Source organism: Desarmillaria tabescens, assembly GCF_030435595.1.
Source record: "Desarmillaria tabescens strain CCBAS 213 chromosome Unknown EV420scaffold_10, whole genome shotgun sequence".
Taxonomy (NCBI): Eukaryota; Fungi; Basidiomycota; class Agaricomycetes; order Agaricales; family Physalacriaceae; genus Desarmillaria; species Desarmillaria tabescens.
The window spans coordinates 724,378-743,392 of record NW_026848309.1 but is presented as its reverse complement, the minus strand read 5'-3'; the positions used below and the strand labels follow the sequence as shown (position 1 = coordinate 743,392).

Here is a 19,015-nt window from a genome sequence, read left to right as displayed (position 1 = left end):
GTGGTAGCTCCGACGTCACGGCATGAAACAGTTTCCTCTAAACCGGCTTCTACAATGTGATTAAACAGCCATAATATTTCGCATGTAATGACATTTACCTTGAACCATGTTAATAGCCACATTCGTTGAATGGCCGTTTGTTGGTGTCTGGCATTGATTATCGTTCCTCCCGGGTGAGATATCCAATATAGGCTCAACTCGAGAACCTGCTTGTACAGTGTTTGGATGTACAGATTTGTCTCGGAGTATTGTGTCACCAGAAATACCGATTGACTGTGTCATTCGACCCGAACTTGGCGCATCATTGTGAACACCGGTGGTTATCGTTTGATGTATTGTGGGCAGAATATAAGGAAACGTAGATGCTGCAGCGAGGTTGTCATTATAAGAATGCCATCTCGAGACCGATAAAGAATCCATAGATGGCTGTTCTGAATATACATGTACCCTCTCTTGTCCTGTAGTATAATGTAAATATGATGAATACCCGTTATGATTTAGGGATGAAATACTATTATGAGTTGGAGAAGTACAAAATTGCATTGACCCCGTAGAATCAGATGTGGTTGGGGTAGTGTTTTGAGAAGGGAATGGCACTGGAACCGCCGAAGAAATAATTGGTACAGGAGCCAGGTACGCTATTCCATTATTTTGTTCCATATTACTGGAAGAAGTCGAAGCAGTGGATAGTTGATTGACGTGACTCTGACCTGGAATTGGATTATGATAACTGAAACCTAATACGTGACTCGGAGTTGGGGCATTTTGAAAAGGACTAGCATCTCCCGCTGACGATGTCACTGAAAAAGTACCGCTTCTTTCTGTATATTCGTCAGGTGGAGTAGGCAGTCCATTAAACTGGTGATTGAAAGCAGGCGTCATCCCCGTTTGTATCATGGATGTTGGAGTTTCACTTATGGAGTTCATCACTTGCGAATTAATAGTGAGTGGGACACATGTGGATGATTGGTTCCCAGAATTCAAAACCTCTCTCCGGGTTTGTATCTCCACTGACAACTGCAAAGGAGCAGGGGATGACATTAAAGGAAAGTGTCGACTGCCTCCTTCTATGTGAGTATCGACAGGCATTGGAGCATTGATAACTGTGGCATCTGACATCGGAGTCGTGTTCGTTGTATTCACAGGTCTGTTCTGTATTCGGTAGAGAGTACCCCCCATATTGACTCGACAGGTCAGCCGAATTTTGACTATGAGACTGTAGCGTGTTCAAATGTACAAGATGTTGATTATGTGTGGCTTCGACTGCTGTTGGCATCTGCTGTAGAGGTCTCTTGTACTAGTAAGGGATGGTATAAAGTACGAGTGGTTTTGTAAGGATTCTGAACAGCAGGAGGTGGTCTCTTCAGCAAACATATCTGGTTCAAAGTGCAGGAAAAGGAGTGCTGGGCAGGCTGATCAGGCCGGTAGATTGCCCAGTGTCTTATGGAGAAATGGACCTCGGCTAATGCACCTGCGTTTGTTCTTTAATCAGTCTCATCGTTTATTGCAAGTCAACAATAAGCATACCTTTCATTAAAGCTGGCATGTTCATGACACCGATGGGTCTGTCATCTATGTCGAAAACACGAAGAGGGCAAATTTTATGGGTCCTCTTTAATGCATTGAGGGCTTGTTGATGCTCGGCGTCGACTTGCCATCTTTGAATTACTTCATCCATCACTATTGCTCCTGGCTCCTGAGAATCAAACTCAATTGTCAATTGAGTACCACCACATACACGACAACCACTTACCAAAGGCTCGAAGATAGGAGTGGACAGTCGTATCTGTGTAGAATCGTTTTCCATGTGTATACAGTTCCTGGTTTTTTCGTCTCTTGCCCCTCCTATATGCACTATGGCGCCGTTGATTCTACCAACAGCATTGGCCCAATCCTTGGCAAACTCTTCATCACGCGGTTCTCCCAATGAGATAGTGAATTTAGCGTTCCTCAGTGACCCAAAACTGCTTTTCCAGCTACCCACTTTGTCTACCCAGAACCGGGTAGGTAAGATTTCTCCTACAATTATGAGAGAAGCTTCTGGCACTGACTTCCTGCCCTTGTAAAGCTTCAGCGGGTGCAAGGATGTGGCCATTGCCAGCAAAGCTCTTCCATCCAAAAGCCTCGGAAAAATAGTTACCCAGCGATGTACTCGCGGTAACTGAAAAGTCGCAGATGATGACGATCAGACTGAAACGCAGCCATGCAATGCCAATGCAACACCAAAGAAAAAATGGGGAGATGGAGACTAAGGTTTCATGATTCGAGAGTGCCCTTTTATGCATAATGCCTCATCCAGCATTAAAGTTTCACACGTCTTTGACCTAAACTTGCTAATTTCTTCTTTTTTTAAACATTTTTTCTAAATAAAAAAAAACTGTTTCATGACTACTCACTAGTTAGTGATGAAACGGTGGCTGATCTATTAACAGATATTTGAAGAATAGTACTAAAGAGCGATCCTTCATCGTCGAATGCATGGATTGCAGTACCGACAAATGACATCCAAGGCGCTTTGTAAGTGGTCGCTCTATGGTGGAGTCATCAAATCTTAATTTCATGAAGTGTTAGAAACATACATGCGATTCGTACAGTGATGCTTGGAGCGCTGGTCTGTGCCATCAACAGGTTTGATAAATTATATGGCGCAGAGGTGTTTAACTGAGCGCACTGCTTTTGCACGATAGAGTATCAATACAGGGGCATGAAGCATATTCACCCCTTTACATTCTATTACGATGTGATGTTATATCTACTCGTCATGTGATTAACGCACAGAGAGGTGATGAATTGACGGTCCAGTATCACGGTTTCTTACTATGATCTGTTATTCTATGTGGAAGGAGCCAGTTGTTCGTCTGACAATTGAATTCACCCATGTCGTATTAAACATACCTCTGAGAGCATGTTGTTATTACAACTGTTGCATATGATCTGAGCGAACAATGACAAAATGCTTAAACTGTGAAACATATGAAGTTCGACTGATAAAACCAATTAGTTTAGAGCTGAACAACTCATAGTCAATAGATAGAATCGACGCCGTGCTCCCAATCCATTGAATGCGCTGTATTTTCATCACGAATTTGAGTTCTGTATATAAAGCACGCATATTGTTGTCTAGCTTCAATGCATTTCATGGTTTGCATCTCCAGTGCTCATCCTCCTATGTCCAATGTCCCAGTCCACTTCGCATCATTTTAATCCCCAGTACATCTATTGTCTCAGGTTCAAGTCGGATCGTTCTGGTTAGTCTACATTCAATTCCAGAACGTATTCGATATTGACATTTGTTGTAAACAGGAGTCGAAGACGTCGACGGATCCATGCACATCATCATCGCTCGATCACTCGAATTGAAACCTATAGTCGTCAACATTTTGAACATCGTAGCACGTATCGAAAAGCCTATGTTGTTGATCAACACTTTGGTGTCGGCGATGTTGGTAAGTATCATTCACAGCCATTGTAATGAAAGCTGTATCATCATTCGTATCAGCCTACAGATAGTTGCATTCAAGACAAATGGGAAGATTACGAAGAGGAAGTCTATGCAAATTACGCCTTCCTTTCTCTGTGGCTTCGTCCTGAACAGATTATCCCTTTTAAGGTGCAAGGCAGCGCCTTCGCATTGTGTATCTTTGTCCCAGACCAAATTGAATACAATCTTTCCTTGGGGTTGGCATATGCCATGCTTCGGGCAATCAAGTCATCTAATGATTCTAATGCGAACGTAGTGTCTGTTGCGTACGAGATTAATCGATCGGGGGCCTTTGCTATCATTCTACTCAATGAGGATTATACAGAAACATATTGGAGAGTAAAGTCAAGGGCGGAAACACAACCAAATGCTTTCTCAGAACCATGTTACGGAATACCCATTGCTGTAACACCCGATACTCCTGGTACAAGAGCGAGTTTCCAGGACCGTGTTTTAATAAGTTCAGTGGTTTATCGACTTTGGTGGGTACATTTACCACTGTACTGCCCAAAGTCAAATCTTGATTGACTTCTTTTTTTTTTTTCTATAGTCGTATGGGATGCGTTTGAAAGGATGAATCAGTAGTTGCAGATAGAAAATTTCATTGAATTGTTCCATGAATATTCATAATTACATGTATATCAAACCGTCAAAGAGTTCAGGTTTGATCTGAGTGAACAACCTTCTATCCTTGTAACAGACAACCGGGCACCTAGCACGATCACAAGAACATTTATTCGCTGATGGTTGATGAGAAGAATACCGAGTTCTCTGGCATAGACCACTAATGGGAAGAAAATCTATATACATTATTATTTGGAGATCGCCACAAGGACTCATTCGATGCGCCGACATTAAAGATTCAAGAAAAATAAAAGAATGGCGTGTTCTAAGTGTCTCGTATAGTTACAATACATCTATTCACCGACAGCTGACAAGAACAGTACCAAACCTCCTAAGGGTGTTTTTCTGGGTTAAGTCGGCGTAGCAACTAATTTTGAGACTTATCCGTAGGGTAAGGCTAAATGTACAGCATGATCACAAATGCATCTATTTCCCAACAACCGACAAGAATAGCATCAAGCTATCTAGGAGAAATCATTTAGGGAAATACGATACAGTGACCACGACCAAGACTCATTATCACACTGGCATTGAGAATGGAAGAAGAGAATAAATTGACAAAAGAATAACGCATTTTTAAGTGTCCGGTATAGTCACAATACATCTGTTCCTCGACAGCTGACAATAACAGCACCGAGCTCTTTGAGGGAGCTCACTCGGGAAAAGACGTCTTGTAACACCCTTCAAGATCCAGTACATTGTGTAAGCTAAATACCTAGCATGGTCACCACCGCATTTACTTGCTGACAGCTGACAAAAACAGCACCGAGCTCTCTAGGAGACATCATTCAGGAGCACGATGTAGTGACCACTCCTAGGACTTATCATCATGGTAGCATGACAAAGAAATCAGAATAGAAGAGTAAAACACTTTAAGTGCCTGCTATGGTTACAATACATCCATTCACCGACAGCTGACAAGAACAGCACCGAGCTCTTTGAGGGAGCTCATTCAGGAAAGAGTATTCTGTAACCACCGCCAAGCTTTTTGGTGCTCCGAGTGTCGAAAGTAGAAGGAAGGGAAGAAAAAAAGATGTATAGTGAATACCGTTGGCAGCACTTGTTTTCATTGATCATAGAACTAGTCGTTTATTAAAATTGATCCACGTACAACATGGACTCAGAAATATGTTGTTTCGCATGGAACGCGAAGAATAATTAACATATGTTCGAAGTATGAGTGAATGTGCAAGGTGGTTGTTCTTCGACAGCTGACATTAACAGCACCGAACCCGCAAGGGATCCATTCGAAGGAACACGAACAGCATACATTCATCGATACAATGTCAAGTATGTGTGTAGTAAGGGAAGGTGGAGGGTCAGTGGGTGATGAATGACAAAAAGAAGAGGCGGTTTTTGTTTAGTCAACTTGGATTGTCAGACGCAACGCGTAAATAAGTTCAAGTCATGATGTCATGCGTTTTAATTAAGATCGGAATATCGGACCGAGAGTAGTCATGACATTGTTTTATTATTGTAATTTAACAAAAAATGTCAAGACTACTTCGGATGCCTTCACACTATCTAATTTCACGTCTGCGGTCATCGTTGGGACGACGCCGTTTCTCTCTGCCCACGTGCTTACAGCGTTCTTTACAAACAAATTGATACTCGGAGGGGTATAAATCTTGTCGTTGCACATCGAGCACAACGGTTGATCACCTCTCCCCTTCGATAATTTATCATAAAGTTGGCTGATCATGCATTGAGCGCAGACAGTATGTCCGCATCTGTTACTGTACATAACAACCCATCATGTCATTCACAGATTACATGGAAAGGTATGTGTACCTTAACGGAGTCCACAGAATGTGAAAGCAGCATGGACACTCCATCTCCTTTGGGGCTGATATCTGTTGTGTGAGTATCCAGAGTAACCGGATCGCACCACAGAACGTACCCTCGACTTCCACCGTTGACCGACTCTTGACATCCACATCATCTAAAGTGAAGGGAACGTCTGGGCGAGATCCGGTGTCAACGGTTGCAAGGTAATGTCTAATGATTTTAGACTTCCTCACGGAAAGACGAGTGAGTAGATGGTAGCCAGCAAAGTGAGGAGCAGTCATTGTGACATGGAATACCAGAAACATCGAGGTTTATATACAGATTGCAGTCGCTTTTTTTTCCCACTGTTGTCATATAGTCAAGGGTTTGGAGCGATATTATGAAGACCACGTGATGATTTAGAATGAGTTCCTAATGGATTTTGGACCTCTAAAAAATGGGGTGCTGTGGTGCAACGGTAATACTTGTTTGACTATCATCGTATCGGTTCATCTAAGTTCGATTCCCAATGGATAGAAGTCCTTTTTTTTTTTCCCCTTTCGGTCTTCTGTTTTTCATTTTCATACTTCTGTTGCTTACTAACATGTTGTAACAATCGCGTACATTATTTATGATGTATTTCTCAGTGTACAAGAAACGATATGTAGATCAAACGCCTACATCGCGGCTACACCCGTTGCCGACAGCCGCCTTGTGTCGATCGTCTTGCCTTCAGCGAACCTGTTCTTCCAAGTTTTATCTGATCCATCTTTTCATATACTCTTCCCTCTATCTCTCTTTCTCATTAAATAACCCAGTCTTAGCTACAAAATGGTGGGAATCGAACTCAACCCCGAGCCTAATCACGATACAAAGAAGATCAAAGAATTCATTGATAAAATGTGCGTATATTTGACAATAATGTATAGTAACAAGTAATTGACATCGGTGTGATACATCCCTCCCTCTATATATATATAGGTTTTCGAATGTCCATCATTTCACAGATCGTTTGATCGGCGACAATCTGCGAGTTTCCATGAATGTAGAGACTCTGGTCCATTTGCGGGCTACAACCGCAGATTCTCAGTCTCGTAACGCCGACCCTTTTCTTGTTGATGAGGTGCAAACTGCGTGAGACAATCTTTCGGGTGGATCTAATAGTGACGACAAATCAAGCATTGATGATATGATGGAGGTTGATGGTGAGGATACGTTTCCTGATCAAAGTCATTAGAACTGATCCACTTGGTTTCAAGAACACGATCTTACTATTTCCGATGAAACCCACAGTACTGACGATGTATTATGGGAAGCGTTTTATGGACCACTTACCCCATTGTCTGACGTCGAAGATCCTTTTAACGATGCGGCCTCTGTGTTGGTGTCGCCTACTAGCCCCAGTTGGTGATATAGCGTCAAGAGCTGACGACGGCGCTTCATGTTCTAACGGACCAATTTATACGTATACCGAGTTTGTTTAGTGTTTCGATTTAATTACCATTTATTGACGTGTATTTAAAGTGAACCTGAACAAACAGGAAAACTCCACAAATGGGCAGTCCAGGCAACTGAACCTTTCTGGACTTACTGGGAAGGATAAACAACGGGCTCGAAACAAATTAAGGAATCGAACTTGTCGTCATGAGCATCTTATGCGACAAGGAGTAGAAACGTATTCGGGTGACGTTAATTCCTTCAGCGTGCAAGACCTACCGTTTTCGTCTACTGGTTGGGGAGGGAAGAAATTCGATCAAGCGCAGGGAGAAGATATTATAGCTCGATGGCCTCATCGTCTTGCAGAAGACTTGAAAGACGCAGTAAAAATCCCTTTCACCGACAGGTTCGTAAGTTCTTGCTTCATATTAAGTATCATCAAACTAGTTAAACTTGTTTAGAGACCAGAGACCCACTCGTATTCTGGATTCTGAAGGCAGACTTGTTATCTACAGATCTTCGGTATATCCATGGGTAGATATGGACGCTTTTATGAAAGCAGCAGATGAATTTGTAGAGAGGTGTATGCCTTTTACTGAAGCAGACACCTCTAGCAACATTTGCGGTGACCATTTCTTTTGCATTGCTGGACACGATCATCAAAATAAAAAAGTTGGTCTCTATGTCTCGTTCTATCCTTTTTTGTTTTTCTTGACGTTCTTTTAGGCACCCAAACTGTCTCCATGGCATGTTAAGAACGCTGATTTGATCGAGGAGTTCTTCCAACCGGGAACTCCTTTTACTAAAGCAACGTAAGGCCTTTTCATTATTTCTCAGAGTAGAGCTCTTACCTGGTACAGGGAAGGTGCAAATTCCATGGTCGGATTCAAATTCCCTGGTATCTACATCAGATTTCAGAACTGCGTCCAATACATGAAGAAGAAATATAGAAGGCGCAAAAGACCCGTGGAAGCTAGGTTCGGCGTCTTTTTCAATTTTTGTCTTAACCATTCTCGGCGAGGACAAGGGATACGCAGAGTACAGTGCTGGCCTCATGTTGATAAGGCGAATCTCGCTATAGGAGTCTGCGTAATTTTTATATATGGTAAGCTGCACCGGTTATCTTTATTATGTTCCTGATGTTAATCGCTTGTAGGGAAATTTGACCATACCCGATTTTGTTGGCTCGTGATATGGGAGGCCAGACCGATAATCATTCAACTGCCCCCTGGCGTCTTCTTGGTCTATCCATCATCTTTGTTTTATCATTTCAACATAGACATTCAAGGTACCTTATGTGTTGTACTCGGATTAATCGCGTTCTCTGGATTAACAGAAATTCAGATCTGGATAGACATTTAGTCACAACTAAAGATGGGGCATACCCTACACTGGAGAACGTCGAATCCCTTTGGTCAGAAGACGAGGATCAAGGGTCTTGTGTTTGGTTTAATCAGGCTACTATGTTTCAATCTGCGGAGTTGAACGTGACTACCATGAAAGCAGGTAGGAAGGCTTGAAAAGATGTCACTTTTAACTTCTTAGACCATCTAAATTTTTTCCCTCCTTGTAAACCAGAGCCTTCTTAGTATTTAATTTTTCTTCTATGTCTTCTGTGGTCTTTACCTATAAAATCATAGGTATCTGCTTAGTAGACCTCTTAAAATCACACTGCCTGGGATCAAAGTGGGACGCGAAATATCATTGCATCATAGAATCTATAAATAGATCTTTATCTTGTACTCAACGCAAATTTCTAGGACGATCAAAATAATAATGGAATGAGAGAAGTTTTGTTATTAACATATGAATCTACTTGTAACACATTTTTCTTATTTCTTCCTCTCTTTGAAGGTCACAAAAACACGATGCCTTAGGACTATTTAATAATGTTCTCTACCATACAGCTCGCCTTGACAATGACGTTAGACCAGACTCAGACATGTTGATGCCTCCGCTATGTCAAGTCTACCTTTGATATCCTTCTTCAGTAACCATATTATGTCGACCTCTGGAGCTATTCCCTTTCATACTCGAAGACCCTACACTTGGGCCTGAACAACCATATTGCGATAATTCTGGTAATAGATAGGTAAATTTTTGTTGTTTTTCAAATCGCTCGTTCGAAGGAGACATACCTTCCTTTTGAGAAGCGTCCTCGATGTTTACTGTATCCAATTTGTTCACTTCATTCGCTTGAGTATCTAAGATGATTGCTAGATCCACACATTTTAGATTGAGGGTGTTCACTTCGTACCAGAATCTTTGCTCGGAGGGGATTCACTCTCATCGTCTGAGTCCACAGTTTTATCTTTCTTCTGTGCATTGGTAGATCCAGTTAAAATGGTAAAGTCTTTGTAAGACATCAATGATAATGTTCAGCAATGATAAAGCATACTATACCTTCTTGTTTAACGGGCCCGAATAAATTTGCAGCGTACATCTCTCTTGAGAAAGAGCTTTTCATATTGGATATAGTTTTGACCAGATGCTTGTTAGGTACAAAGACTTTTATAGACTTCAAAGAAGCGCTGAAAGAATCTCTGCATGCTGATGAAATGAAATAGTGATTGATCTGATCTACTTTAAAAGAAACTGACAGCAATTATGATATGAAACTAACCTGAAAGGTTACTAGACACAAAGAACCCCCAATTATCTTCTCAGCAGTTGGTCTCATCGGAACTCATTCATTTTTTTGAGTTTTGATGTCAATGGGATTAAGAGAATAATGATGTATAACATCATTGTAATGGTTACGATGTTCGAGGGGAACGATATGATCACGACTGATCTGCTCATCATCTGTCAGGGACTGATTAAAATATACAGTTCCATATCTTGTACGGTCTTTCAAACCAAATAGAATGTACATACCCTAGGCTTAAACATCTTCACAGTCAAGCACAACTTGTGCTGTGCGACATTAGACTCTAATAGCATATCCGATGCCATGTTAACTGTAATTCGACTTTGTAAATCTTGTAGAGCGGACATTCCATGGTTCCAATCTTGCATGAAGATTGTATCCATAGGCGCGTTAAGATGGAGAAGCCATTTCAGCTTCGAGAAAGGTTTCGGGTACCTGGGATCGTAGTCTCCTAGACCGGACAACTTGATGCACCAAGGCTTCGTGTCGGCAATGCCAATGACCGAAATAGTAAAAGGAGGGATGATAGTGGCAGGACCACCTTCATCGAGAGCAGGTTTCGAGCAGATTATATCTGGACAGCCCGCGCGACACCAATCTACGGTGTCCATGAAATTAGGAGAACCAAGATAACCTGCTGTAGCCAGCAAATGACTTCTTTTCATGAGTAGACCGTACTTGTCAGGCATGCTGTGGTGAATATCAGATGTGTTTCCACGATGACGGGCATCTGAATACATGCACATACACACGTAAGATTTTAGTGACAACAATGGTGAACAATGAAAGATAAGCGAGGTAAAAAAACCTGCCCTTCTTTTTGTTTTACACGAGCATTAGAGGTCCTCTTTATACAATTTCATAAATTGAGGTTCGATGGTCACATGACATTCATGTCATAATCTAGTCTTCAACGGTGAGTGGGAAAGAGTAGTTCTTTATTTCGTACTTAAGTGCTCTACACTGCATACAGTTACATTACATACAATTTATCTAACTACACTAAGGAGGGGAGTTTGAATGCAAGTAAGAAAGAAAGAAAAAAAAAGAAAAACCAACACGTCGTTTAGCTGTCCTGTAAAGTGATCACCAGTTTGTATAATGAAATGTGTCAATTTCTATCACAGTATATTTCTTCATTGCTTCATTCGACAAGAAATTCGCTGCAACAGGATGCCTAATTTTATAATGATCATAAAGTGTTTTAATTCAAGCCGAGTAAAACTGCTCACTTACAACGTCAATACGACTATCTTTGCATCATCGTAGTCCTCCAACCGAGTAATGAGGTCAGGCCTTCTATTTATGGCCTGTATGTAGACGTCATCTAAGTCGGAATTTGACTTTTTCGTTCGGATGTGGTGTCCCTGCTGTAAAAATACTCTGACAGGGACATGCATGTCACGCATAACGTCTGAAATAATCCAAGTAGCCATCGCATGTTCTCTGTGATTGTAAGCCATGACTTCATATGTTACGGAGAAATCCTGCAACAACGGACAAGCTTTTGTAATGAGTCTCGGCAGCTTCGCTAAAACCACAGGAACTTTAGGATCTGTTCCGCAACCACGAATAGTGATGGATAAAGTTTCGATATTAGACCCAGCAGGAATAGATATGATGGACTGATGGACCTGGTCCATATTAACGATATTGTTTCCGAGTCTCAAGGTTGACAAGTCTTTAACGCGTGCGAAACAGAACTTGTCCCATGTAACTAAAAGGCATTAGCTTTTATAAAGCAAAACATCAATTAACAGGCTTACTGAGAGTTCTTACAGATATGTCCTGTAATGTATGATGGGAAAGAGTCATCAATGAATTGACTTCAGATGCATCAACTTCATCTGAATTGATTTTTAGAACTTGTAAATGCGAACAGTCAAACCAGGAATTCCTGCTCGTAAGAGTCTGTAACATGGCACTTCCTTCTTCAGCATTTATTGTGAGCATTTTCGCAGTCACTGGATGAGGCAAAGATAGGTCATGGGATTGGAATACACTGGTCGTGAAGGTGTTCAGTTCAAAGACCTTGGAGATAAAAAAAATGAAGTCGGGGAGGTCATCGATGGAATAATGGAAGCTCAATTCATCCAATTCACGGAAATGACTCATAAATGAATCGAGTCCGGGAGTGGAAAATTGACAAAAGAACAGCTCTAATCTTTTGATTTGCGGAATAGGTCGATAGATCATAGGTAGAGTGTCCAAGATAACGTTGAAGAAAGTAGCTTCTTCTAGATGTGGAAAAATAGTCATGACTTCCAACAAGCATTCTCTTTTCGGTTCAAGGAGATTGACTGCGTGTTGCAGTGGCCCAATGACATGGATTGAACGGATGAAACTCGTGAGATATTGTTGAGTGGGATAAGAAAAGAAGTCGATTACGTCTTGGGTGTCGTACCTAGGGATACTGTTACCTTAGTCGTCATCAATACAGTGCATTAGTTACACACCTAGGAACTTCATGGACATCGTAATCTTGAACCTTAGTACAGTGAAGAGAGACGTGGGACCAAACAATAGGCTTGAGAATGCCGTCAAATGTCTTACAGACAAGTAAGAGGCTCCTTGCGCATTTCCAACAATATTCACCGTCGAGGTCTATGTAACAATAAGAGTCAGAGAAATAAAACAAAAACCGCCCAGTTGAAGATACAATACCTGGAAGACAATCACTATGACTGATGGCAAGACGTAAGATGTACTCCCCTACGTCAACCGGGATAGTGGACAGAGACATAAGAGATGGTTCGACAGTAGAGAGCTGAACTTTAGGGATTACGTGCTGGTCAAGAACCAGGTTTTAATCGGTTGGGCAGCGCAATGTTGATGACCCATGCCTTTTATAGTTGAATTTGGAATATCATTACCGTATAATACTGGACATGAGTCGCTTTAATTCCGATTGTAATACAACATTAACTATATACAAACTAATTTTTTGCCTAAGGCGTCTGCACATTTTGGAAATACAATGTCTATGAGTGCCTCTGATGGAACTGCATCGCTTCTCGTTCCCCAATGTATCTGTAACTCTGATAATGACTTTATGTTTACTGTTTCAACAATAGCTCTGTCAAGCCCATTCAAAGACGGCCAATGGAATGAGTGTAAACGGGTAAAACATTGTAGGTCAAGGCGAAGAACACGAAGAACTGTCTTCGGAAGCGTTCTTAGTGCGCATTCCACTATAGGAAGTCCTCCCGCACTGAACCCGATAACAAGATATCTGAGTTCAACAAGGGACTGCAAAGATGGGTAGCGAGTTGAGCATTCAGATCGAAATCTGACGCTATTGGAAGTAGCTGTTGCCATCAATGTGAGTTAAATAGAAATGCGAGAAAGAGAGATGACTCTACAATAGAACAATAAGTCTAAACTTTGGATGTTACCAACGCGATCTAACAGGGTCTGCACTTTGTCGAGCCAAATGTCGTAATGGATCCCAAGACGCAACCCTCTCAGAGCGGGAAAATGAAAGGCTTCTGTCCAGTGAAATTTCGGCTCTGGAATGAGGGAGGATTGATATGGAGTATCGACGTGTAGATAATGAAGTCCATTGAACTGGGCTTGAACATCAGCTACAAAATCTTTATTGATTCGTAGGTTTGTAGTATTAGTCGTTGTAAGCCGGCGCACTTCTTTAGCATCTATCATTATTATGTCAGTCTCAGTTACGTGACGTCCATCCTTTCAATCGAGACTTACAGCTCAAGAGACAAGTCAACACAGTTGTATCTATATTACAACTATTCAATTCGATGGATTCGATTTTGTACATAGCTTTGGACAACTGTCGTAATGTCACACAATACGCACTGAATTTGTTGATGTCAAGTAGCCGAGTTAAATGATATGAACTGAGCATCTGCGATGATTGTTGTGAACTGGAGTCGTGACAATTGATGTTAAGGTCAATTCCATGCAACATTAAAGTTTTAAGGCGAGGGAGTTGTGTAAGAAGCTTCATGAGGCCCTGCATATCATCCTCTTGTACAGCCTGGTCTGCTAGATTTCTGTTTGAAAGATGTTAGTTGACATTTAATTGTGATACATCAGGAGTGTCAGTTTACATCCAGCCCATATACAGTAATTCCATCAGGATGGCAAAGTGGCTTAGTAAGCTTCCCAATCTGTGTCAATGATGGCATCATTAGAAAAGAGAGCAATTCCGGGAATTGAACCCGGGACCTCAAAAATAAATCCAATACTGCCACATGACTTTCTCGAGCAGACATGCCAACCACTACACCATACCAGCATTATATATATATGTGTTTTTATCTTTATATATACCCTCCCTTCCTTAACATTTATGACCTCATATTGATGCCCTCCCTTTGCTCCGCTCTGGTGCGCTCTTTTGCCTTTTTAGGCTCCCCAAATCAGCCCATCAATTTTGGCTGGATCCAGTGGCAGTGCCGCATTTTTGATACCCAAAATAGGGGCTATTTTCCGGTCAAAATAGCTATTGGGCTATTCTCAGGCTACTGGCTGGGCCAGGGGATGGCACTATAATCTGTATAGACATAAACAACATAAAATAGAGCCCTCCAATGATACATAGGAGCCCTGGATAGTGGGATAAAAGGGTAATATAATGAAAATCGCATAAATATTCGCTTTTGGGGGCTGCTGCATGCATTGGATCGGCTGGAGGACTTCACCAATCGATTCCCTGACCTTGAAAACACCCAAACGACCCCTCCACAGTACTTTTGGCACACTTTATTCCTGGAGATAAACGAAAATATTCGCTTTTTAGGGTGCAGCATGCTCCAGATCGCTTTGAAAACATTACCAGTCGATTCCTATGCTATAAAAACCCTAGAATACATCCTCCTTCGTAATATAGGTCCAGTGTAATACAGTATAAAAGGGGGTATTAGGGGGCATACATCGCTTATTTTGTTTTTCGCACTTCGGATGGCCTGTGGAGCATCACCAATGGATTCCCTGATATTAAAAACCCCAAAACGACTCCAGCCTTCATTTATAGGGTCTCAAAAACGACAGAAATAATGATATTACAGTTTAGGAGGAGCACATGTAATAAATCCTATTTCTGGGCTTCGGACCACTTCGGAGTTTTGTCTATTGTGTTTATTGACCTAAATAACACTCAAATGACCCCACAGGACAAAGGAAACCATCAGAAATACGTGATAAAAAGAGTAATAGGAGGATGGAGGAGACATACCTTATATGTCGCATTTCTAATAGTTAGGGAGGGTATTCTTGTTATATAACAGACCATATATACTGTACAATGGTGTGTACGAAGCCCCATGGATATCCGAAATGTATTGAATGAGATATGAGCAGATCATTCTGTAAAACAGGAGGAGCACATCCCATATTTCGATGTTCTGCTCATTCTATGGCCTGGGGATCATCGGATTCGGATTCCTTGACCCAAAAAACACTAGAGGCACTCATCATCCATAGGAGCCATTTTACCCAGATAACACATACAGCCATATGTAGCTACAGGACAATATAAGTAACAAATGAGAGAACATCTTGTACTTCGGAGTTTGAACATCTGAATACCATGGATGATAGGTGGCCCTACTGTTTTTTGTGTTAAGGAATCCGAATCCGATGATCCCCAGGCCATAGAATGAGCAGAACATCGAAATATGGGATGTGCTCCTCCTGTTTTACAGAATGATCTGCTCATATCTCATTCAATACATTTCGGATATCCATGGGGCTTCGTACACACCATTGTACAGTATATATGGTCTGTTATATAACAAGAATACCCTCCCTAACTATTAGAAATGCGACATATAAGGTATGTCTCCTCCATCCTCCTATTACTCTTTTTATCACGTATTTCTGATGGTTTCCTTTGTCCTGTGGGGTCATTTGAGTGTTATTTAGGTCAATAAACACAATAGACAAAACTCCGAAGTGGTCCGAAGCCCAGAAATAGGATTTATTACATGTGCTCCTCCTAAACTGTAATATCATTATTTCTGTCGTTTTTGAGACCCTATAAATGAAGGCTGGAGTCGTTTTGGGGTTTTTAATATCAGGGAATCCATTGGTGATGCTCCACAGGCCATCCGAAGTGCGAAAAACAAAATAAGCGATGTATGCCCCCTAATACCCCCTTTTATACTGTATTACACTGGACCTATATTACGAAGGAGGATGTATTCTAGGGTTTTTATAGCATAGGAATCGACTGGTAATGTTTTCAAAGCGATCTGGAGCATGCTGCACCCTAAAAAGCGAATATTTTCGTTTATCTCCAGGAATAAAGTGTGCCAAAAGTACTGTGGAGGGGTCGTTTGGGTGTTTTCAAGGTCAGGGAATCGATTGGTGAAGTCCTCCAGCCGATCCAATGCATGCAGCAGCCCCCAAAAGCGAATATTTATGCGATTTTCATTATATTACCCTTTTATCCCACTATCCAGGGCTCCTATGTATCATTGGAGGGCTCTATTTTATGTTGTTTATGTCTATACAGATTATAGTGCCATCCCCTGGCCCAGCCAGTAGCCTGAGAATAGCCCAATAGCTATTTTGACCGGAAAATAGCCCCTATTTTGGGTATCAAAAATGCGGCACTGCCACTGGATCCAGCCAAAATTGATGGGCTGATTTGGGGAGCCTAAAAAGGCAAAAGAGCGCACCAGAGCGGAGCAAAGGGAGGGCATCAATATGAGGTCATAAATGTTAAGGAAGGGAGGGTATATATAAAGATAAAAACACATATATATAATGCTGGTATGGTGTAGTGGTTGGCATGTCTGCTCGAGAAAGTCATGTGGCAGTATTGGATTTATTTTTGAGGTCCCGGGTTCAATTCCCGGAATTGCTCTCTTTTCTAATGATGCCATCATTGACACAGATTGGGAAGCTTACTAAGCCACTTTGTCCATCCTGATGGAATTACTGTATATGGGCTGGATGTAAACTGACACTCCTGATGTATCACAATTAACTGTCAACTAACAGTGTTTGATGTATCAAAGTAGCAGCTACAGGTGTCTTGTAACACAATCCCTGTAAATCGAAGACTGCATATGAAGTAACAGATGTTGGGGTAATAGCGCTGTAGGTCAGTACCAGCCTCCGATGGAGTCAAACGCTTCTGTCTATCATATACGACGTCCATGTGATTCGGTAACGTCTCGATCACATGCAGAACGGAATGAATGCGTCGACGTGATCCATAAAGAAAACGACGTTGAACTAGAGAACAGTTCATCAAGTCTGCTTTCTCAAGGTTGGCGAAGATCTCATCTAACGTCTCAACAGCGAGTTTGTCCATCTTGCCCTGTATCTTCTGATACCTTCAGTATTTATACTTTCGATAATGCAACTCGTATTATTATTTTACAACTGAAACAAATGGTTTGCCTGAGATATCAAGTAGGTCCCTTTGAAGAAGCATTAATCGTGAAGAGTAATCAATTTCGTCCCCACCGCTCTCTTTACTTTCACCATCCAACAAATGACAGAGTTCTTGGCCAGGTCTTCGAAGAGAACACCCTTGTAAACTGTCTGGCAACCAATAACCATCCGATCAAAAGCATCAAGAGCGATATGTTCTGCTAGAACATCATCTAAGGCGATGACATTTTGGTGGTGGTAGTCGGTACACTGTCCAAAAGGACAAGTGAGAGTGAGGTTAACAATGTGTAAGGAACGACAAGGAAGGGATTCTAGGGCACATTGAAGAAAGACGAGAGCTTCTTCACCATGAACCTGAAGCAGTGAAAGAAGATAAGTGGACGAAACGAGATAAATCGAGTTTACATTTTCCGAACGAACGTCTCAATGTATTGAAAGCTGAGGAAATAATGAGAGGTTAAACAACCAGTTCGATGAAGAAAGCAAGGCTGAACTCACAAGCAAGCAAAATGGTGAGACTTTTAACAGTGTGACACTGCAATAACAATTTATCTAAGATGACAACTTCTGCTTTGTGGTGGATGTGAAGAGTGAGATCATTGAGATGATAGAAATGAATGGCGGACAGCCAATTATAAATATGCGGATCGCTCTCCAAACCGACACTGTGTGTGCACCAAACATGAAGCTGCGCATGTCAGCAAAGAAAGAGATGGTGCGTTGCTTGAGCTTAGATACGTCCACCTCGTATTGATTGCTGCACCCTAAGTTGAGAGTTCGTAGTTCCGGTAACCCTGAATCACGGAATCAGTTTTCAAGCAAAACGAATAGGATGATAACAACAACGTACATTTGGTGACCGCGTTCAAAGATTTTGTGGTAATCGTACACATCTTCAATGTCAACGTGGGCACACCATCAATGGCAGTTGAGAAGAGTACGAAAAGCAGCCTTGAAGTAACCTAGCTCTGTGTTCTTCAAGACGATCTCCACAATTCCAGGTAGTTCGTCGATTAAGTCGTACATGGCAATGACATCTACAGGTTTGTAGAAACACCTGCATCGAACACGAGTCGTCGTACATGACGTCCTATGTCCGGGAATTCCCTTTTCAGAGCTATCATGACAACACCAGGCAATCTTCGATTACGGTGTCGCATATATGCCTTGTGAGTGTTATCATACATGTTGTAAAACGGTGACAGGGCAAAACTCTCCTTGATATGGAGTGTACGGAAGGTATGTCGTCTTACAGGATCCACAAAGGATCGGGCGACGAGGGACAATGCAGCGACGTCGACAGGATTGGCAGGACACGAACCACACAATCCTTTCTTTGAGCTCTGGTGCTAGCTTGTCCATGTTTGTTGACATCCGTAGGCACTGACATCTTACAATCTTTATAAGATGATGCGTTGGCTCAATTCAACAGATCTGTTTACTAAGATTATGTTATTGTGATAAATCATATAAGTAGGCGCATGAACGGTTTATCGCCCCTGCCCAAAGACGTGTTTCCATGCACATTCCTCAGGAGATTATCGACGTCAGTAGTGAATTTGGCTTCCAAAGACGATCTGACGACGTCTCTTGCCTGCGCTCTTGTATGTAAGGCCTTTGTGCCAGCAGCAAGGAGGGCTTCATTCACGACTGTTTACATCGATGAGGAGTCGTGTTCCAAG

At 41.8% G+C, this 19,015-nt stretch overlaps 4 protein-coding genes across 4 annotated transcripts; 2 read left to right on the top strand and 2 right to left on the bottom strand.

The window, feature by feature from the left end:
* Positions 1 to 1,247: 1,247 nt before the first annotated feature.
* EV420DRAFT_1640150 (uncharacterized protein) lies at positions 1,248 to 2,095 on the bottom strand (the record flags this gene model as incomplete). Its single annotated transcript, XM_060477065.1, has 3 exons — positions 1,248 to 1,471; positions 1,528 to 1,696; positions 1,754 to 2,095. The coding sequence occupies 3 exons, from the start codon at positions 2,093 to 2,095 to the stop codon at positions 1,248 to 1,250; spliced, it is 735 nt and encodes a 244-aa protein (XP_060333584.1).
* Positions 2,096 to 3,129: 1,034 nt separating this feature from the next.
* EV420DRAFT_1640149 (uncharacterized protein) lies at positions 3,130 to 4,009 on the top strand (the record flags this gene model as incomplete). Its single annotated transcript, XM_060477064.1, has 4 exons — positions 3,130 to 3,141; positions 3,185 to 3,248; positions 3,304 to 3,446; positions 3,500 to 4,009. 4 exons carry the CDS (start codon positions 3,130 to 3,132, stop codon positions 4,007 to 4,009), a joined length of 729 nt encoding a protein of 242 aa, XP_060333583.1.
* Positions 4,010 to 6,703: 2,694 nt separating this feature from the next.
* On the top strand, positions 6,704 to 8,829 carry EV420DRAFT_1477567 (uncharacterized protein; the record flags this gene model as incomplete). Its single annotated transcript, XM_060469427.1, has 10 exons — positions 6,704 to 6,774; positions 6,854 to 7,006; positions 7,037 to 7,077; positions 7,132 to 7,275; positions 7,397 to 7,715; positions 7,825 to 7,981; positions 8,036 to 8,121; positions 8,170 to 8,414; positions 8,466 to 8,597; positions 8,654 to 8,829. The coding sequence occupies 10 exons, from the start codon at positions 6,704 to 6,706 to the stop codon at positions 8,827 to 8,829; spliced, it is 1,524 nt and encodes a 507-aa protein (XP_060333582.1).
* A 1,166-nt stretch (positions 8,830 to 9,995) lies between these two features.
* EV420DRAFT_1640147 (uncharacterized protein) lies at positions 9,996 to 12,702 on the bottom strand (the record flags this gene model as incomplete). Its single annotated transcript, XM_060477063.1, has 7 exons — positions 9,996 to 10,124; positions 10,187 to 10,649; positions 11,196 to 11,676; positions 11,726 to 12,363; positions 12,416 to 12,507; positions 12,555 to 12,563; positions 12,619 to 12,702. The coding sequence occupies 7 exons, from the start codon at positions 12,700 to 12,702 to the stop codon at positions 9,996 to 9,998; spliced, it is 1,896 nt and encodes a 631-aa protein (XP_060333581.1).
* Between the last annotated feature and the right edge of the window lie 6,313 nt (positions 12,703 to 19,015).